The sequence below is a fragment of the Leptonychotes weddellii genome, chromosome 3, assembly GCF_054177405.1.
Source record: "Leptonychotes weddellii isolate Sample4059 chromosome 3, ASM5417740v2, whole genome shotgun sequence".
NCBI lineage: Eukaryota > Metazoa > Chordata > Mammalia > Carnivora > Phocidae > Leptonychotes > Leptonychotes weddellii.
This window is the reverse complement of record NC_138371.1, coordinates 52,424,016-52,441,625: the sequence shown is the minus strand read 5'-3', so window position 1 is coordinate 52,441,625 and position 17,610 is coordinate 52,424,016. Positions and strand designations below refer to the sequence as shown.

General features: G+C 34.1%; 1 protein-coding gene across 9 annotated transcripts in view; it reads right to left on the bottom strand.

Moving 5' to 3' along the window:
• The window catches only part of ATF2 (activating transcription factor 2), a 78,421-nt gene that overhangs the window by 40,673 nt on the left and 20,138 nt on the right, over window positions 1-17,610 (bottom strand). For 4 of the 9 annotated variants that reach the window (XM_081814129.1, XM_081814130.1, XM_081814131.1 and 1 more), the window contains 4 exons: window positions 13,343-13,412; window positions 7,401-7,497; window positions 4,227-4,345; window positions 3,969-4,097 (listed from right to left, as the gene is read on the bottom strand). In XM_081814129.1, the coding sequence (XP_081670255.1) occupies window positions 3,969-4,097; window positions 4,227-4,345; window positions 7,401-7,497; window positions 13,343-13,412 (415 nt within the window). Of the gene's footprint in view, window positions 1-3,968; window positions 4,098-4,226; window positions 4,346-7,400; window positions 7,498-13,342; window positions 13,413-15,531; window positions 15,608-17,610 lie in introns of all 9 variants that reach the window. The other 5 variants (XM_006742122.3, XM_031037749.2, XM_006742126.3 and 2 more) reach the window with 3 other exon arrangements.

Here is a 17,610-nt window from a genome sequence, read left to right as displayed (position 1 = left end):
CGGCGGCATCACAATTCCGGACTTCCAGCTCTATTACAAAGCTGTCATCATCAAGACAGCATGGTACTGGCACAAAACAGACACATAGCTCAATGGAACAGAATAGAGAGCCCAGAAATGGACCCTCAACTCTAGGGTCAACTAATCTTCAACAAAGCAGGAAAGAACGTTCAATGGAAGAAAAACAGTCTCTTCAACAAATGGTGTTGGGAATATTGGACAGCCACATGCAGAAGAATGAAACTGGATCATTTCCTTACACCACACACAAAAAGAGACTCAAAATGGATGAAAGACCTCAATGTGAGACAGAAATCCATCAAAATCCTTGAGGAGACCACAGGCAGCAACCTCTTTGACCTCAGCCGCAGCAACTTCTCCCTACACACATTGCCAAAGGCAAGGGAAGCAAGGGCAAAAATGAACTATTGGGACTTCATCAAGATAAAAAAGCTTTTGCACAGCAAAGGAAACAGTCAACAAAACCAAAAGACAACAGACAGAACGGGAGAAGATATTTGCAAATGACATATCAGATAAAAGGCTAGTATCCAAATTCTATAAAGAACTTATTAAACTCAACAACCAAAGAATAAATAATCCAATCAAGAAAAGGGCAGAAGGCATGAACAGACATTTCTTCAAAGAAGACATCCAAATAGCCAACAGACACATGAAAAAGTGATCCAAATCACTTGGCATCAGGGAAATACAAATCAAAACCTCTATAAGATACCACCTCACACCAGTCAGAATGGCTAAAATTAACAAGTCAGGAAATGACAGATGTTGGTGAGGATGTGGAGAAAGGGGACCCCTCTTACACTGTTGGTGGGAATGCAAGCTGGTGCAGCCACTCTGGGAAACAGTATGGAGGTTCCTCAAAAAGTTGAAAATAGAGCTACTGTATGACCCAGCAATTGCACTACTGGGTATTTACCCCAAAGATACAAATGTAGTGATCCAAAGGGGCACGTGCACCCCAATGTTTACAGCAGCAATGTCCAAAATAGCCAAACTATGGAAAGAGCCTAGATGTCCATCAACAGATGAATGGATGTGTGTGTATATATATATATATATATACACATACACACATTGTGTATGTGTATATATACATATACACAATGGAATATTATGCAGCCATCAAAAAGAAAACCGAAATCTTGCCATTTGCAACAACTTGGATGGAATTAGAGGGTATTATGCTAAGTGAAGTTAAGTCAATCAGAAAAAGACAAGTATCATACGATCTCACTGGTATGTGGAATTTAAGAAAGAAAACAGGATCATAGGGGAAGGGAGGGAAAAATAAAACAAGATGAAATCAGAGGAGACAAACCATAAGAGACAATTAATCATGGGAAACAAACTGAGGGTTGTTGGACGGATGGTGGGTGGGAGAATGGGGTAGTTGGGTGATGCAATAGGAGGGCACTTGATATAATGGCACATAAGGGTATATGATATATGAGCCTCATAGGGGAAAGGAGGGAAAAATGAAACAAGATGAAACCAGGTAGGGAGACAAACCATAAGAGACCCTTAATCTCAGGAAACAAACTGAGGGTTGCTGGAGTGGTGGGGGGTGGGAGGGATGGGGTGGCTGGGTGATGGACATTGGGGAGGTTATGTACTATGGTGGGCACTGTGAATTGTGTAACACTGATGAATCACAGACCTGTACCCCTGAAACAAATAATACATTATGTTAATTTAAAAAAATTTTAAAAAAAAAGGAAAATTTACAAGATAGGGAAAGAATCAAGAGCTCTGACTTAGATATATTAAGTTTAAGATGGTTATTAGATACAGAAAGGGAATGTCACAATGGGAGTTGGAGATGAATATGGAAATTCAGGAGATATCTTGGTTGATGTAAGTTTGAGAATCATCAGCATTTAGTTGGTTTTTAAAGTTATGAGTACAGATGAGATCACGTATGAAGAAAAGTGAGAAAAAGAAGTGAAGGAAGCCCAGAACAGACTTTTATAACTTGGTGTGATTATGCCCTGCCCACGGGGAGGCTAAAGACAGGAATGCGGGAAGAAGGATTACCCTTGAAAGATGCTAAAGCAGCAGTGAAGAGGGAAAAACTGCTGAGTGTGATGGGACTAGAAAGCTCTTTAGAAAAAAAGATATTTATATCATAGAGTTAACAGCATTTCCTATAACTGTGATAATGTGGAAATAATCTTTTTGTCCAAAAAGAACAGGATAATTAGGTACATTAAGATAATGATAAAGTACAACCATTAAAAATTAGTATTTTGGAAATTTTCTAATGACATGGCAAAGTGTTCATTAATGCTGAATGTCTAAAGCACAATATAAAATTAAACTAGGATTGGGGCACCTGCCTGGTTTAGTTGGTAGAGTATGTGACTCTTGATTTTGGGGTTGTGAGTTCAAGCCCCATGTTGGGTGTAGAGCTTACTTAAAAAATTTTTTTAAATATTTGTTTTAAATTAAAAAGTAGGGGTGCCTGGGTGGCTCAGTCAGTTAAGGGTCTGCCTTCGGCTCAGGTCATGATCCCAGGGTCCTGGGATCGAGCCCCACATCAGGCTCCCTGCTCAGCAGAGAGTCTGCTTCTCCCTCTCCCACTCCCCTTGTGCCCAGTCTCTCCCTTTCTCTCTCAAAAATAAAATAAAACAAACAAATAAATAAATAAAATCTTTAAAAAAAAATAAAAAGTAAACTAGGCTCTTTCTTTGCATTTTTCTTTGTATCCATCTATCCTTCTAATTATTCACTTATATATGGATATTTGTATAAATGCATGCATATATCTATGAAAAATGTTTCATAATATTAGTAATTCTTATCACTCAATTATGGGCTAAGAGGTGATTTTGGTTGTCTTCCTCATATTTTTTATAATGAGACTCACTTTTATAATTAGGAAATGAGGAAAAAAACCTTCAAAACATCTAAGGTCAAAGCATTTATTCCTAAGTAGGAAGTTACTTTTTCTGCCTTACTTCTAAATTCTTTGCCATGACAGAAGTCCATTAATTCATTTATGGTTTTAGAATAACATAAGCTAGAAAAAGACATTGTCAGTGCCTCTTCATTGTGCCACAAATTTGTTCATTATAAGTGCTTATGAATAAAAAGTGATCAAGAAATACCCATGGGGCACCTGGGTGGTTAAGCATCCAACTCTTAGATTTCAGCACAGGTCATGATCTCAGGGTTTTGAGATTGAGCCCCATGTCAGGCTCCGTGCTGGGCGTGCAGCCTGCTTAAGATTCTCTGTCTCTTTCTCCCTCTGCCCCTCCCCACTCCTCTCCCTCTCTCTCTCTCCCCATCTCTTAAAAAAAAAAAAAAGAACCACAATAATGGTTACTCAACACACACTATATAGCCCAGGGGGTTCCCAAGTTACCAAGGTATTCAATATCTAGGAATGAGGCCCTAAACCACCTACAAAAGGCTTGTACTAAGACAGTATCATCATCATCTTAGTTGGTAGTACCAAAGACCCATTGCCAAGAATGAGTAACTATTCATGTAGCCCTTAAAAAGCCTAAATAACCTTGGTTCAAGCAATTTTTAGTTGTAAAGAAAAAGCTGTCACTATATAAAAGCGGCAAAGGATAAAATAGCAAAACCCAGAAAAATTAAATTCACTTTATAAATTTATGCAGCCTTAAAAAAAATAAGTTTTATCTAAAATGATTGCTGTTGTCCCCTGTAATTTTTCTGTGTGTAATAAAGAGCCAATTATCTTTAAAGGTGACAGCTTCTTTCCCTGAAATTTCTAGGAGTATTCACAGGCTTTCACATATAAGATACAACCTGATACTCAATTATGTACAACTTATTACATTAACATTTTATTTTTTTTTTTATTTTTTCATTTTTTTACATTAACATTTTAGGTAAATCAAATATTAAACTTTACTTGGGGTACTGTTTTTTTTACACTAAGTTCTGTGTTTCTCCCAAAAATATAAATTTCTAACCTTTTCATCACTGGTAGTAGACTCTGGGTGAGGTAAAGGACTATCCTGGTGAGTTGTTTCTACAACAGAGGGCTCCTCAATTTTGCTTCTTATGATGGGTGTTGCAAGAGGGGATAAATCTAGAGGCATCTAAAATACAAACATTAAAGAAAATGTCAGAAGTTCAAAATGTGCCAGTGTATCTAAAATAAGAAAGAAGTGTAAGCTATGACTATTGTTTTGTTAGAAATACTCTTAATTTCATGGTTAATAACATACTTTTTTAATGTCGTCTTCTGAGGCTTTCTTGAATTCATTCTCAAATGGACTTGCCAACTCATTAAACAAACCCACTTCTTCACAGTTTTTCAAGAATCTTGTTGGTGTTGGGGTCTGATCTGAAATAAATGTCAAGAAGCAATCCCATAGATTTAAATATCATACAGGACCCTGAAATATAGCTAGTAAGTTAACAAATTAGCAGGATTGGTTCAGTCAGCTGTTAATTCTCTCTTTGGAAAGACCTCTTCCTTTAAAGCAAACAAAATTTGGTTAAGTTTTTGTTGCAGTTCAAGATATTTCCTCCAACTTTATGAACCATAAAAGTATGAGAAAAAAGTCCTTCTTGTTCCTTAGTCCAGACCTTCTCTCTTAGTAGAATGACATAAGCATCTTCTACTCAGAGATCAACTATTATCATTATTTAGAGCAGTAAGAATTTTAGAAAATTTACATTATTAAAAATTATGATTGTTTAAAATACATGCAGTTTGGGGAAAACTAGGACAAGAGCATGTATATTCATTCACTCTAGCTTGGACCTTCCACTAGTGTTCATAATCTATTACGAAAGCAAGCTCAAGATAAAACAGAATTTTTAGTAGGTAGATCAAAATACTACAAGGAAGAAAAAGAAGGTTAAAATAAGAGCCCTAAAACAAAAATAAACCAAAACAAAACCCTCCTTTATCACTATCCACAGAAGCCAATTTTCTATTTTAATGCATTTTTCAAGCTTGGAACAAGGGACTATATAAGTTACATATTTATGGAATGTTTTACCTTAATCTCTAGGCAGCAGAGGAACAGTCAACTCTACTTTCTCACAGCGTGAAATATTTTAACTATACTTGATTATGTACTCATGCTATGTACATTAACACATGTACTGGTTATGGAATAAATACTAGTTAAGGTCCATGTTGAATGAAAAATAGCATACTTATGGATTTTGCCTATTTGTCTTATTATTTGCCAGGGTATTTATTCATATTGACCAGAGCTGGTGGCACACTGAAATTCTATTCACATTTTATGTATTTTAGGGCATCTAGTTATAGGTTTTATCAGGAATCTAGTCTAAGCTAAATAAAAGTATAAGGATGACTCCTGGTTTTTTATAAAATTAAAATTCACATATTTGTTAAATACTGTGTCCCCAGAATTGGCATTACTTATTATTTCATCTTTGCCCCATACGTATCTCGAGTACTAATATGCTTACTACATATAAATATATTTAACACCAAAATGACCTGTATGTCATACACATTAGCTATAATGTAAGCCTATCTCAAACACGACTAGTATTATCTAAATTACTAAAGGGACTCTCTTGTGTCATCATTTTACCTATTAGTCTACAACATACATACTCACTAAACCCTCAAAAGACTTCTGAAATTTACTACAGCAAGGGCTCAGGGTACACATATCAGCTTAAGTCCATTATAGGTGAATTAGTAAAGTGAATATAAATTTGTCTCCTCTGTTCATAATCAAAGGGTTTGTCTATCTCAGCTCAACAAAAGGCTCCTAATGTGCGGTCAAGGGAGAGGAGAAAAGTCTTACAAATAAAATGCATATGCATAAAACATTGTTATCAGTGATTACCAAAATGATCAGGTGTGAGAAAAGGAAAGTCAATACAGGCACAATTGTTTAAACATGGCAGTGGCTTATGGCTATTGATCATCAAATATATACCACACACATCATGCATCATACTTATACAATAATGCTAAACTACTAATTTCAACATGTTAGTAAAAAAATGGTTAAATGCTGTGTTTGAATGTGTTCTGTTTTTCTACTATAATAAAGGTAAACCAACAGGAAATTTCTAGAAACCAATCTCAAAACATTTTTGAGTTGAAAAGTTACAGATGTTGGTCTAGGGCAATAAATTTCAGACAAGCAAAGACCTTATTTATATCCCTAGGAGAGTGAACTGTCCAGGTTGTTGTTACTTTGTCTGACTACTTTTTTGGGTTCCAGCTCTTAATATCTGATGTACAATATTCTAAAGAAGTGCATACCTCACTCTTCTCTGCTTCCTTTTACTTATGGAACTAAAGAAATGCTCAACATGCTCTTTCATTTTTCCTAAGTAGTTTTTGACAAATTACCAACTTTTTGTTAACTCTAATTTTTTCATTACAAAAATTATGATACTGAAAGTACAGGAAAAACCATCTGCCTCATTATCACTATAAAGGCTTGCATATGATAATTTAATCTGTATGTTGGGTAATAATTTCAAAATACTAATAATATTCAGATTTCAGGATTAATTCCAGACTGACAAATAGTATAACCCAAACTTCAAAAGAGAAAATAATAATTTAGGGTTGATTTTGAATACTTATGTGACTCTGTGGTTATGACACAAAAGGGTCTGAAATTTATATAAATATATTGTTTTATATAAAACTTTCTCTTCTTATAACAATACTTATAAAATACACAAAATGCAGTAAAACTATGCATATTATGTGTGTTTCCATATACATAGATGTGTGTACATATATATTTAAATACCAAAAAAGGGGCAGCTAATACAGCATGAAAGGACAATAAAACAATGCATGAAATTTTCTCTTTTCACATACTGTGAAAGATAATCATCTGTTTATGTGATACTGTATGTTCACAGGATCAAAACACACAAAAAAAGCATTGACTGAATTTAGGCCCCTTTACTGAGAGTATTTTTACTAACACAGATGTTTTAGTCCCAAAAGAAATATCAACAAAATTCTAGTGAACAAGTCTGCTAATTGATCTTTCTCCAACAGGAGGAGCTTGATCATTTCCTCTCTTCCCACAGCACTGCAAACCAGGTGTAAAAAGCTAAAAGAAACATTGACTAAACATCACATTAGTTCAATTATCAATTAAATGTAAACTTTGGAGATGCTATAAATGCTCCCGGGGTTCTAATTAACTTCCACAAAACATTGAAATCTACATTTGAAAACCACACAGAAAAGTGAAATGAATGGTCAGAAGTAAACATGGAAATGTAATGGGTAAAATACATGTTGCCAACATTTACTGTAAATGAAGTAATTGGAGTATCACCAGACTATATTATTTACAGAGAATACACAAAAATTGTGCACATTCCAGGTGAAATATGTATATAAGCTATTAATAAAAGCATATACTAACCAGCCACAATGACACTGTCATTACGTGCTGGACCAAATTTCAGTGTCATCTCATGTTTATGTTTATGGACAGCCAAATGATCCTCGTTGGTAAAACGCTGTGGCAAAAAGTTTTAAAATATAGTTAAGATTTTCAATTTGATCAAATAAGTAAAATGATAAGGAAATTCATTTCCACAACATGTAAAACCACCATTAACAATGAAAAAGTTTGTTAACTATAAAAGAATCTATTGTTAGTATAAACATACAAGACTTCAAATAATTATAGAAAACCCATTACCCAAGAATAAGCAATACTGATGTATTAATAAGTCACATAAATCATTTGAGAGCATTTAAAAATTAAACCTGAAGCAAAGAAACTTCATATAAATTTCATTTGGACACTAAAAATAGACCACTATTGATTTTTTTTGCCATATCATAGAACTATGTATTCCATGGTTCAGTGACTTTTGAAGAAAGTACTGTATTTACACAGACTTCAGGTTACTTACCACTTTTAAAATGAGAATTCTCTTATAAAAATATTACTCCTGGACAAATTAAGTAGTAAATTAGGTTCTTTATGTTACCACATTAAAAAAAAAAATGCTTTTTTTATAATCCAGCAAAGAAATAGCAACCAATACAGCAAAGCAGTTCATTTTAAAATAATGTTTGACATCAACCTTTATGAAGATGCTCCTTATCAAGCAGCAATTATAACTGAAAATAAGGAGCACTTACATTTTATTTCAGAGCAATAATTATAAAATGCCAAATTAAGATATAAACTCTCTAACCCTACATCCTTATTAAATAGGGATGTTAAGATTATGTATATTTGAACTTGGTTCCCCTAAACTATCCAAATGGGATTCCTGGGGTGCCTGGGTGGCTCATTCGGTTAAGCATCCGACTCTTGATTTCAACTCAGGTCATGATCTCAAGGTCGTGAGACTAAGCCTCGAGTCATTGGGCTGGGGGCGGCTCATGCTCAGCGGGGAGTCTGCTTGAGATTCTCTTTCTCTCCCCCACCCCTCCCCCAGCTTGTGCGTGAGCTTTAAAATAAATAATCTTTAAAAAAACACCAAACAGATTCCTTCTCTTATAGAAATATTACTCCTGGACAAAATAAGTAAATCAGGTTCTTTATGTTACCATATTTTAAAAAATGCTTCTTATAATCCAGCAAAGAAAGAACAACCAATATGATAACAAAGCAGTTCATTTAAAAATAATCCAGCTCTTTCCCAACCAACTACTAGCTTTGTAACTATTGCTTTATCATTACAAGAATCCTTCCCAAATTTGGAGGAAGTAGTAGTTGTCTTTTAATAGACTGCTGAATAACAGCTCTTAGAGAACGAACATATGTGTAGAGTTTATAGAATAATGTAGGCATTATTTCATTATTTTCCATTAGAGTTTTAAATATACGTGTATTACATTCCACACTAAAAGTATCTTAAAGCAGGAATCACTTTACATCTAAAGAACCTAACAATGTAGTTTCTCCATGAAGGTAATAATTAAACACTTGTGAATAAACGCATTTTGGTAGAGGTCATAATTAACAGATAAGAACCTGGAAAGTTATCTCCTAGGAATTTATTCTACAACTATTCTCTGCTTGGATTGGTTTGACCAAATATCTAAATATCCAAATCAAAGAGGAACCAGATATAGAATTGTACAAAACGTGAAAATTGTACCAAGACTGATCCTCAGTGAAAAGGAACAGCTAAAAGGGCCCTAAAAAAAATTCAAGATCATATGAATATTAAAAGGGTGAATGCAAGAAATATGAATTTACAAAGTTTAATATATGATCTATAGATCAAATTTACCAAAATGCTATTTATTAAGAGATTTTTGATCATATGATATTATTGATGTACTTGGATAAAATACACTGAAACTGGCACTTGATAATAGATGAGTTTAACCTTAGCTATCACTTGAAATAATTTATTTACCTCTAACAAGAAACTTCAAACAAACAAACAAAAAAAAAACAACGTCAAAGGCCATCTTGTCAAAAGGCAGTCACCAGGAAAAGATATACATATACATATATATATATACAGATACATATATGAATGAATGAAATAAACTTTTTCAACAAATACTTATAAAATAGCTACTACTATATGCTAAGATAAAATTTTTGCAGAATCTATTTGAATTGCTTTCTGAGCCAAATTAAAAAGTTTATTTTAAAAATAAGTTTTGTAGAAAAATAATGATACTAGTAGTATAACAATATATTAAACATATTAAACTCATAATTTCTTTCTTCCAGGCAATTTACAGCACAACTCCAATACAAAATACACAGTATTTTGTTAAACAACAAGACTTTGAGCATACAGCTGAGTCAACAATGGGAAAGGCAGTCAAGAAAGGTAGGATGGATAACCATCTCTCTTATAAAGTTAAAAACGAAGGGTAACCTGACAGATGAAAGGGAGGTAAACCAATTGCTTTTATAATGAATTGAAGCTCTGATATCTGAGAGATCTGTGTTTCTAAGGCTTGAACACTCACCAGAACTAACTTCCTAAGAAGTCAGTCATTCTGCATTTAATACATGCATTCACATCCATGATATAGATCTTTTTCCTATTTAACAGAATAAATAGGTACAACTAAGTTATAAAGCCATAAAGCCAATAGCTCATTTTACTGCTTCTTTTACTAGTTTGAAGGAACAACAGGAAGTTACACACACACACATTTACACACCTCCAGTGAAACTTTAGACTAAATAAAATGAATCTTTATCTCCTTTGTAAAACAGCTTATAATGTATAAACATTCTATGTAGAAATAATTTTCAATGAAAGCATCACCAAAAGCAAAGATATTAACACATAAAATAGAAGAGTTCCAATGTTAATCTTTCACTAAATTATCACACTTTGTCTCTTTCACCAAATTCAGTGGAACATTACTTTAAAACAAATGTGATTAACAGAACTCTTTCTGTGAAATACCTAATAGTGACTGAGGCACATAAAAACATTTTTTAATAGCAAGAAAAAACAGTTAAAATTCTTTGCATTGATTTCTATAGGTCTCTCTCCAAAATAACATTATCAACAAAATGTATTTTAAAAAATTTAAAATTTGAAAATTTAAATTTAAGTGCATTAAAGCTAAAATTCAAATTTGGAATAATATCAATACTTACGACAAAAAAATAACTTGTACCACCACCACCAAATTGGTGCTTCTAAAATCAATTCTTATTTGAACTTTTGATTTCTTAGGAAATACTATTCACAAAAAATTCTGGGAAGTGTAGTTTTTTTAGCTTTCTTGAATTTATAGAAAAATGAATATCTAATATATCTCCAAAATATATGTTAAATGACTCTATTTCTCTATATTGTCCACTATTAGCACCTAGACAAAGCCACCATTATCTCTCACCTGACAGCTGTCAGTCTCTATTCCCCGTTTCCACTCTTAGCTCAGTAATGGCTTTCATTGCTCTGTGAATAAAGCCCAAACACTTTATCACAGTCTACAAAGCCCTACAGGGTATGGACTATTTTATTCTACCTGACAGAATCTCTTACTCTTATCCTTGTTGGTCACTATATGCTCCAGCCACAATAGTCGTCTTTCTGTTTTTAAATACACCCAAACCCATTCCCTCCTTAGAAACTTTATATTTGTTGTTCCTTCAGTTTGAAAAACTTCCTCCAGAGCTCTGCTCCTACATTTTCATGTCTTAATTCAAATGTCACCTTATCAGAGAGGCATTCCCTGACAAACCTATTTAAGTAGCACCAACCCTGTAACTTCCTATCTTTACCCTGGTTCAACATCTTTAGATATATATCATAAAAATTAAGATCATAATGAGATACCACTACATCCTCACCATGACTAAAATTAAAAGACTATCCAGAACAATCTCAAAAAGGAGAACTAAACTGGTGAACTTACCTTACCTGACTAGAAGCATTACTGTAAAGCTAGAGTAATCAAGACATTGTGGTACTAGCATAAAAGTTGACAGACTGATGAAAGGAACAGAGTAGAAAGCTCAGAAATAGACCTACACTTATACCATAATTTGATTTTCAATAAAGGAGCTGAAGCAAATTAATGGAGAAAGAAAAATCTTTTCAACAAATGATGTTCGAATATCTGAAAAACCATGTGGAAAAATGAATTCAAGATGAAACAGAGGCCTAAATGAAAAACAAGCTTTCAGGAAAAACAAAGGAGAATAATGCCTTTGTGACTTAAAGGTAGGCAAAGATTTCTTAGACAAGTCACAGAAAGCAACAACCATAAAAGAGAAAAAATTAATACATTAGACTTCATTAAAATTAGATCTGTGGATCAAAAGCTTTTATCATGAAAACTGAGATGCAAACCACAGACTTGGAGAAACTATTTGACAATGGACTGGTATCCAGGATATATAAAGAACTCTTACAAGTTAATAATTAAAAGAAAGACAACCTGACTTTTAAAAACAGCAAAAGATTTGAAGAGATATGTCACAAAAAATAATGCAAATGACCAATAAGCACATGAACAAGTGCTCATGTTTTCATCAAAGAAATGCAATTTAAAACCATATGATATATCACTATACACACAAGGAAAATGGCTAAAATTAGAAGACGGCCAACACCAAATGTAGGCAAAGAAATGGCACAAGATTCATACACTCCTGGTGGAAAGTGCATCCATTTTGGAAAAGAGCTTGGCAATTTCTTCAAAAGTAAATATATATCTAACATACGATCGCATCATTTCATTCCTATGCATTTACCCAAGAGAAAAGAAAGCATGCATCCATACCAAAGACTTGTACACAATTATACCAGCTTTATCTGTAATAAGTAAAAATTGGAAATAAGCCAAATGTCCACAACTGCAAAATAATGAAATATTACTCCTCAATGAAAAGGAATTAACTATTGGTCACATAACATGGGGAAATTGCAAATTAATTATAAGGAACAAAAAATGCCAGACAAAAGTACATACTGTATGACTCTACATAAAATTCTAGAAAATGCAAACTAATCTATAGGAACATATGGCAGAGTAGTGTTTTACAAAGGCAGGAGCGGTAACAACTGGGCATGACAAAACTTTTGGGGTGAGGAGTATGTTCTCTATCTTAATTATGGTGATGGTTTTATGAGCATATATACATTAAAACATGAAATTGTGTAAGTATGTGCAGTATACCAATTATACCTCAATTTAAAACATCAACTAAAGAAAACAAGTAAGAACCAATGAAACACTAATGCTTATTTATGATTTATAGTTTGTATATTTAAGTACTCTGTAATTTGGCTACACATTAAATTTATGCTTTCATTTCTTGTGTCTATAGTTATTTTAAAGTTAGAATTATTATAACAGCAACAGATTAATAATTTAATGGCCTGTTAAAAACACTGAAATATTATTTTTTGATACAATGTAGAAAGATTATTTTCTGAAAATGCTTTCATACATGCTCTGAAGATGTTAGACTTAGGTACATTAAGAACATTAATGCATTAGTGACACTGTCAGAGGTAAATATTAGTTAATTTCATAAGAGTTCAGCAAGTAATATAATTTTCAAACAAGATAATGTATATTTGATTTCCAATTAAGCAATTTACAATTATTTTCAATCAATAATGGTCAAATGAAGATACTATTAAGCCCTGGATTTTGTCTAGGTATTCACCTTTCCATTACAAGACTTCTAACTTTTTTTTTCCATATTAGATTGTGTTTTTAAAAACTCAAATATACTATTGAGGAAAAAAAATTTCTTCCCCAAATTTTTCTGGGTTATTTACATTCTAACTCCAAAATTTTACAAAAAATTGTAGGAGAATCCTTTTAATGACAACATAAACTTTCATCAATGTTTTAATAAATATGAATATACAAAATGATTTAAAGTAATTTATATATTACCTGGCCACATCCAGGGGCAGTGCATAGAAAGGGTTTGTCATCACTCATATTCCACAGGTCCTTGTACTGCCTATAATAAAACATTAAGCAATGGCTTAGTGTTTTACAGTACAGATTTTTATTTATTTGTTTTTAAAGATCATTTATTTTTGAGAGAGAGAGAAAGAGAGAGTGAGCGAGCGTGCGCACCAGCAGGGGGAAGGGCAGAAAGAAGCAGACTCCCCGCCGAGCCAGGAGCCCGATGTGGGATCGATCCAAGGAACCTGGGATCATGACCTGAGCTGAAGGCAGACGCTTAACCAACTGATCCACCGTGCCCCGACAGTACAGATTTTTAAATAAAGAATAATTTTAAATGTAATATTATATGATTTACACTAAGCTTATTACTTTTTCTATTTCAGTGTGAAATAAAATACTTTTACTGACATTTTAGCTTTATTTCCCTTCCATCTTTTTATAATGAGTAGATAAATACATGTAACATACAGATTTTACACTATAGAAAAAAAAAGGGTTAGGAACCTTGGGTCTATTAGGCTAAATCTTTCCTGTTCAATAGTTTAAGTGAATAAAGAATGAAGTAATTGGAAAATCACCACTTTAATGTCCAATGAAATAATGGATCTAGGTCACATGATAAAACCATTAAGAAAAAAAGGTGACGGGAGCTTTATAATGAACTCACAGGTCAATCTTAAAATTAACATCACTAAGAGTGGGACAATTAGACAGTATGTGCCACCTGATATGACACAATAGAAAGCATGAGAAGTATTCTTGGGCGGGGGTGGGGTGGTGGGGTAGTGGGGTGTGCGTGTGTGTGTGTGTGTGTGTGTGTGTGTGTGTGTGTGTGTGGACAGTATGGGGATTCAAACTTAAGCATCTCTAGATTCAGCTACAGGAAATACAGGAGAAACCTGTCAACACTATCTGGAAGCAATCAGCCAAATTCTATGACAAAGACCTGGTCACTTCAACAAATAAATGTAATGGAGAACTAAAAAAGAGAAGAGCAGGTGGAAACTGTTATAGATAAAGGAGATTTAATAAACATACTAACCAGCGGTGCCTGGGTGGCTCAGGTGGTTAAGGGGCTGCCTTAGGCTCAGGTCATGATTCCAGGGTCCTGGGATTGAGTCCTGCATTGGGCTCCCTACTCTGCAGGGATGTCTGCTCTCTCTCTCCCTCTGCCCCTGTCACTCGTGTGCTCACTCTCTCTCTCTCTCTAATAAATAAATAAAATCTTTTAAAAAAATAAAGATACTAACGAAATGTAAATCCTTTTTGGATCCTGATTTGAACAAAATAACTATAAAAAGAAATTTGTGAGTAAAGATTATTTTCCTATATTTGATTTAGACTTAAAGTTCCCAATCATTCTTTCCAACAACTTGTAGGTTTTAAATTTTATCTTGGCTTTCTTTCTAGAAATTATATATAACAACTGTATTTGACTCAATTAAAAATCCGGAAACATTGTTCCTTTTTCAACATTAGCTTGTTAACCATTCAAAGCAATGTTTCCCAAAGCATCTTCAACAGGGATGACAATAGTTATTATAGAAAAAAGGTATGTAATCAAACAGTTTTGGGAAATGCTGGAGTACATTTTCTTTTATAGGACTTTTCAGAGCCTTTAATATGTTCAAGTGAAATGACTAGAGGAGCACCTAGAATATGGCATTTTTGACACATCCATTTGCTATTCAAAATGCTTTGTCATAGAACATCTCATGGGACTAGTATTATTCGGAACTCTAGGAATCAAACCCTAAAATATGTTTATGTTTGTCATAGTTAAGTGCGTTTTGATGTTCTATTTGATAATTTAAAGACATAATAGGGGGCGCCTGGGTAGCTCAGTTGGTTGAGCATCTGCCTTTAGCTCAGGTCATGATATTGGGGTCCTGGGATCGAGCCCCGCTGTTGGGTTCCCTGCTCAGCAGGGAGTCTGCTTCTCCCTCTCCCTTTGCCCCTTCCCCTGTTTGTGCTCTCTCAAATAAATAAAATCTTAAAAAAAAAAAAAAAAGACATAATAGGAGTAGCAGCTAAACTAATACACTGGATAAGTTTTTTTTTTTAATTATCGAAAAAAATACTGAAATATTTATCAAGAAATAACTATGAAAATTTTTATGATCTAAAATATGAAAAATTGGTAAACATACCAAATACTGCATACATACCTGGCAGAATTCACATGTAACTTGAATTTCATTAAGTTGAACAACTTATCACGTCCTCTTTTCCATGGCAAGGATACTGAAAAACAAAGTGGTTTCACACTGTTAAAAATAGTTCTGAAACACTACTTGAAACAAAGGAAATAAAAACACCTGAATAATTTTACTCTTTGGACTACTGCCAACCCCAAACCCTGTCACTCTTAAGAATCTTTATAAGAGGTAATACTGCTCCTACAATATGAACACCCATATGAATGCCTTAAACATAGGTATGTATATATCCAACTCCATCACAGAGGGTAAAAGGAGAAAAAACATTTAATTCAGTCTTAGAGCTGTGGTTGAAAGACAGCTATTAAAAGAGTAAAACTCCTGACTTCGGAAGTCTGATGAAAAAGAGGAGACACAGCATTTTAGAACATCTATTTGGAAAGTTTTTAACTTCTTAAAATATATAGTCAGAGGTGATCAAGTTCTCAGCCTAATTCATCAAAATTCTATTTGTCCTGTAACATAATTGGTCTATATAAGCATCTCCCTCTTCACAGCCTTATAACTTATTTGATATCAGGGTTTTTTTTTTTTTAAAGATTTATTTATATATTTGAGAGAGAGAGAAAGGGAAGGTGAAGAGGGAGACAATATCCAAGCAGACTCCCTCTGAGTGCAGAGTTGGACATGGGGCTTGATCTCATGACCCATGAGATCAGAAGCTGATGAGTCGGATGCTTACCCGACTAAGCCACCCATGCGCCGCTGGTATTAGTTTAAGAACAAGTACATGATGAAACTATCCAGGTCAGTGGCCCATTTTAAAAACTCTGCTGGGGTGCCTGGCTGGCTCAGTTGGAAGAGCCTGTGACTCTTGATCTCGGGGTTACAACTTCTAGCCCTACACTGGGTGTGGAGATTACTAAAAAAATAATAATAAATAATTCTGCAAATACTTCATCTTACATTCACTGAAACTCCATCCAGTGGTGAAGAGTAACTATATGCTTATTCAAATAAGACAGTGATGCATAGAGAAAAAATTATTTTTCATAATTTTGCTTATAAATGTGGTATCAAGAATGTCTTGCTCAGAAAAACTGGACAATTCCTGTGGGGAAATGTATAAATAGCCACAGTTCTGAGTCTTGGAGGTATGGGTAATTTGGTATAGGGGATAGGAAGAAGAAAGTTTTTTCCCTGGTTTCCAGGAAAACCTGTATCTGGTAGGGTTCTATTCCTCCGTTCACATCCAACTTTACCATGCTGTCTGTGAGAAAAGGGAAAAGAACACTAGAATAATCCAAAGGAAATCTATAAAAGTTATGCTTCTGTCATTACCCACAGAATGTGAGCTTAATGAGGGCAAGGAACTTAACTTTGGGTTAACTACCTAAAACAGTGCCTACCTACAGCAGCATTTACTCATTAAATATTAAGGAATGAATAAATAGCCATATGATATGAACAAATCAAGACTTGTTCAAGACTAAATAAGTTTAGTCTACCTCAAAAAACTCTTCTAAAACCAGTAAGAAAATGCAGTTCATATTGCTATGAAAAATCAAAGCAAAATTTAAATTCAGTTAAGTTCAAGAAACATTTAAACACCAAATATATGCCAAGACACAAAGATGAAAAAACAGTCCCTGCACCTGAGAGACTTTTAGTCTAGCAGAAGGGAATACAGAAATATAATTTCAACTCCTTTGGTAAGAATAGAAGTTAACACACTATGAGAATACACAGGTAGTGCAGGGACCAAACTGAGAGTTCCAGGAATGCTTTCTGAGTGAATCAGCCTGTGGTACCCTTTTCTCTCTCATCTTTTCCACTCCCCCACCACAACTGTCCCCTTTCTCCACAAAAGAAGTTCCTTACCTACACATCAGCCTATTTCCTAGCCAACCAATAAAAACTTCCATTCCTTGAGATCTTGCCATTTGCAACGACGTGGATGGAACTGGAGGGTATTATGTTGAGTGAAATAAGTCAAACAGAGAAAGACATGTATCATATGATCTCACTGATATGAGGAATTCTTAATCGCAGGAAACAAACTGAGTGTTGTTGGAGTGGGGGGTGGGG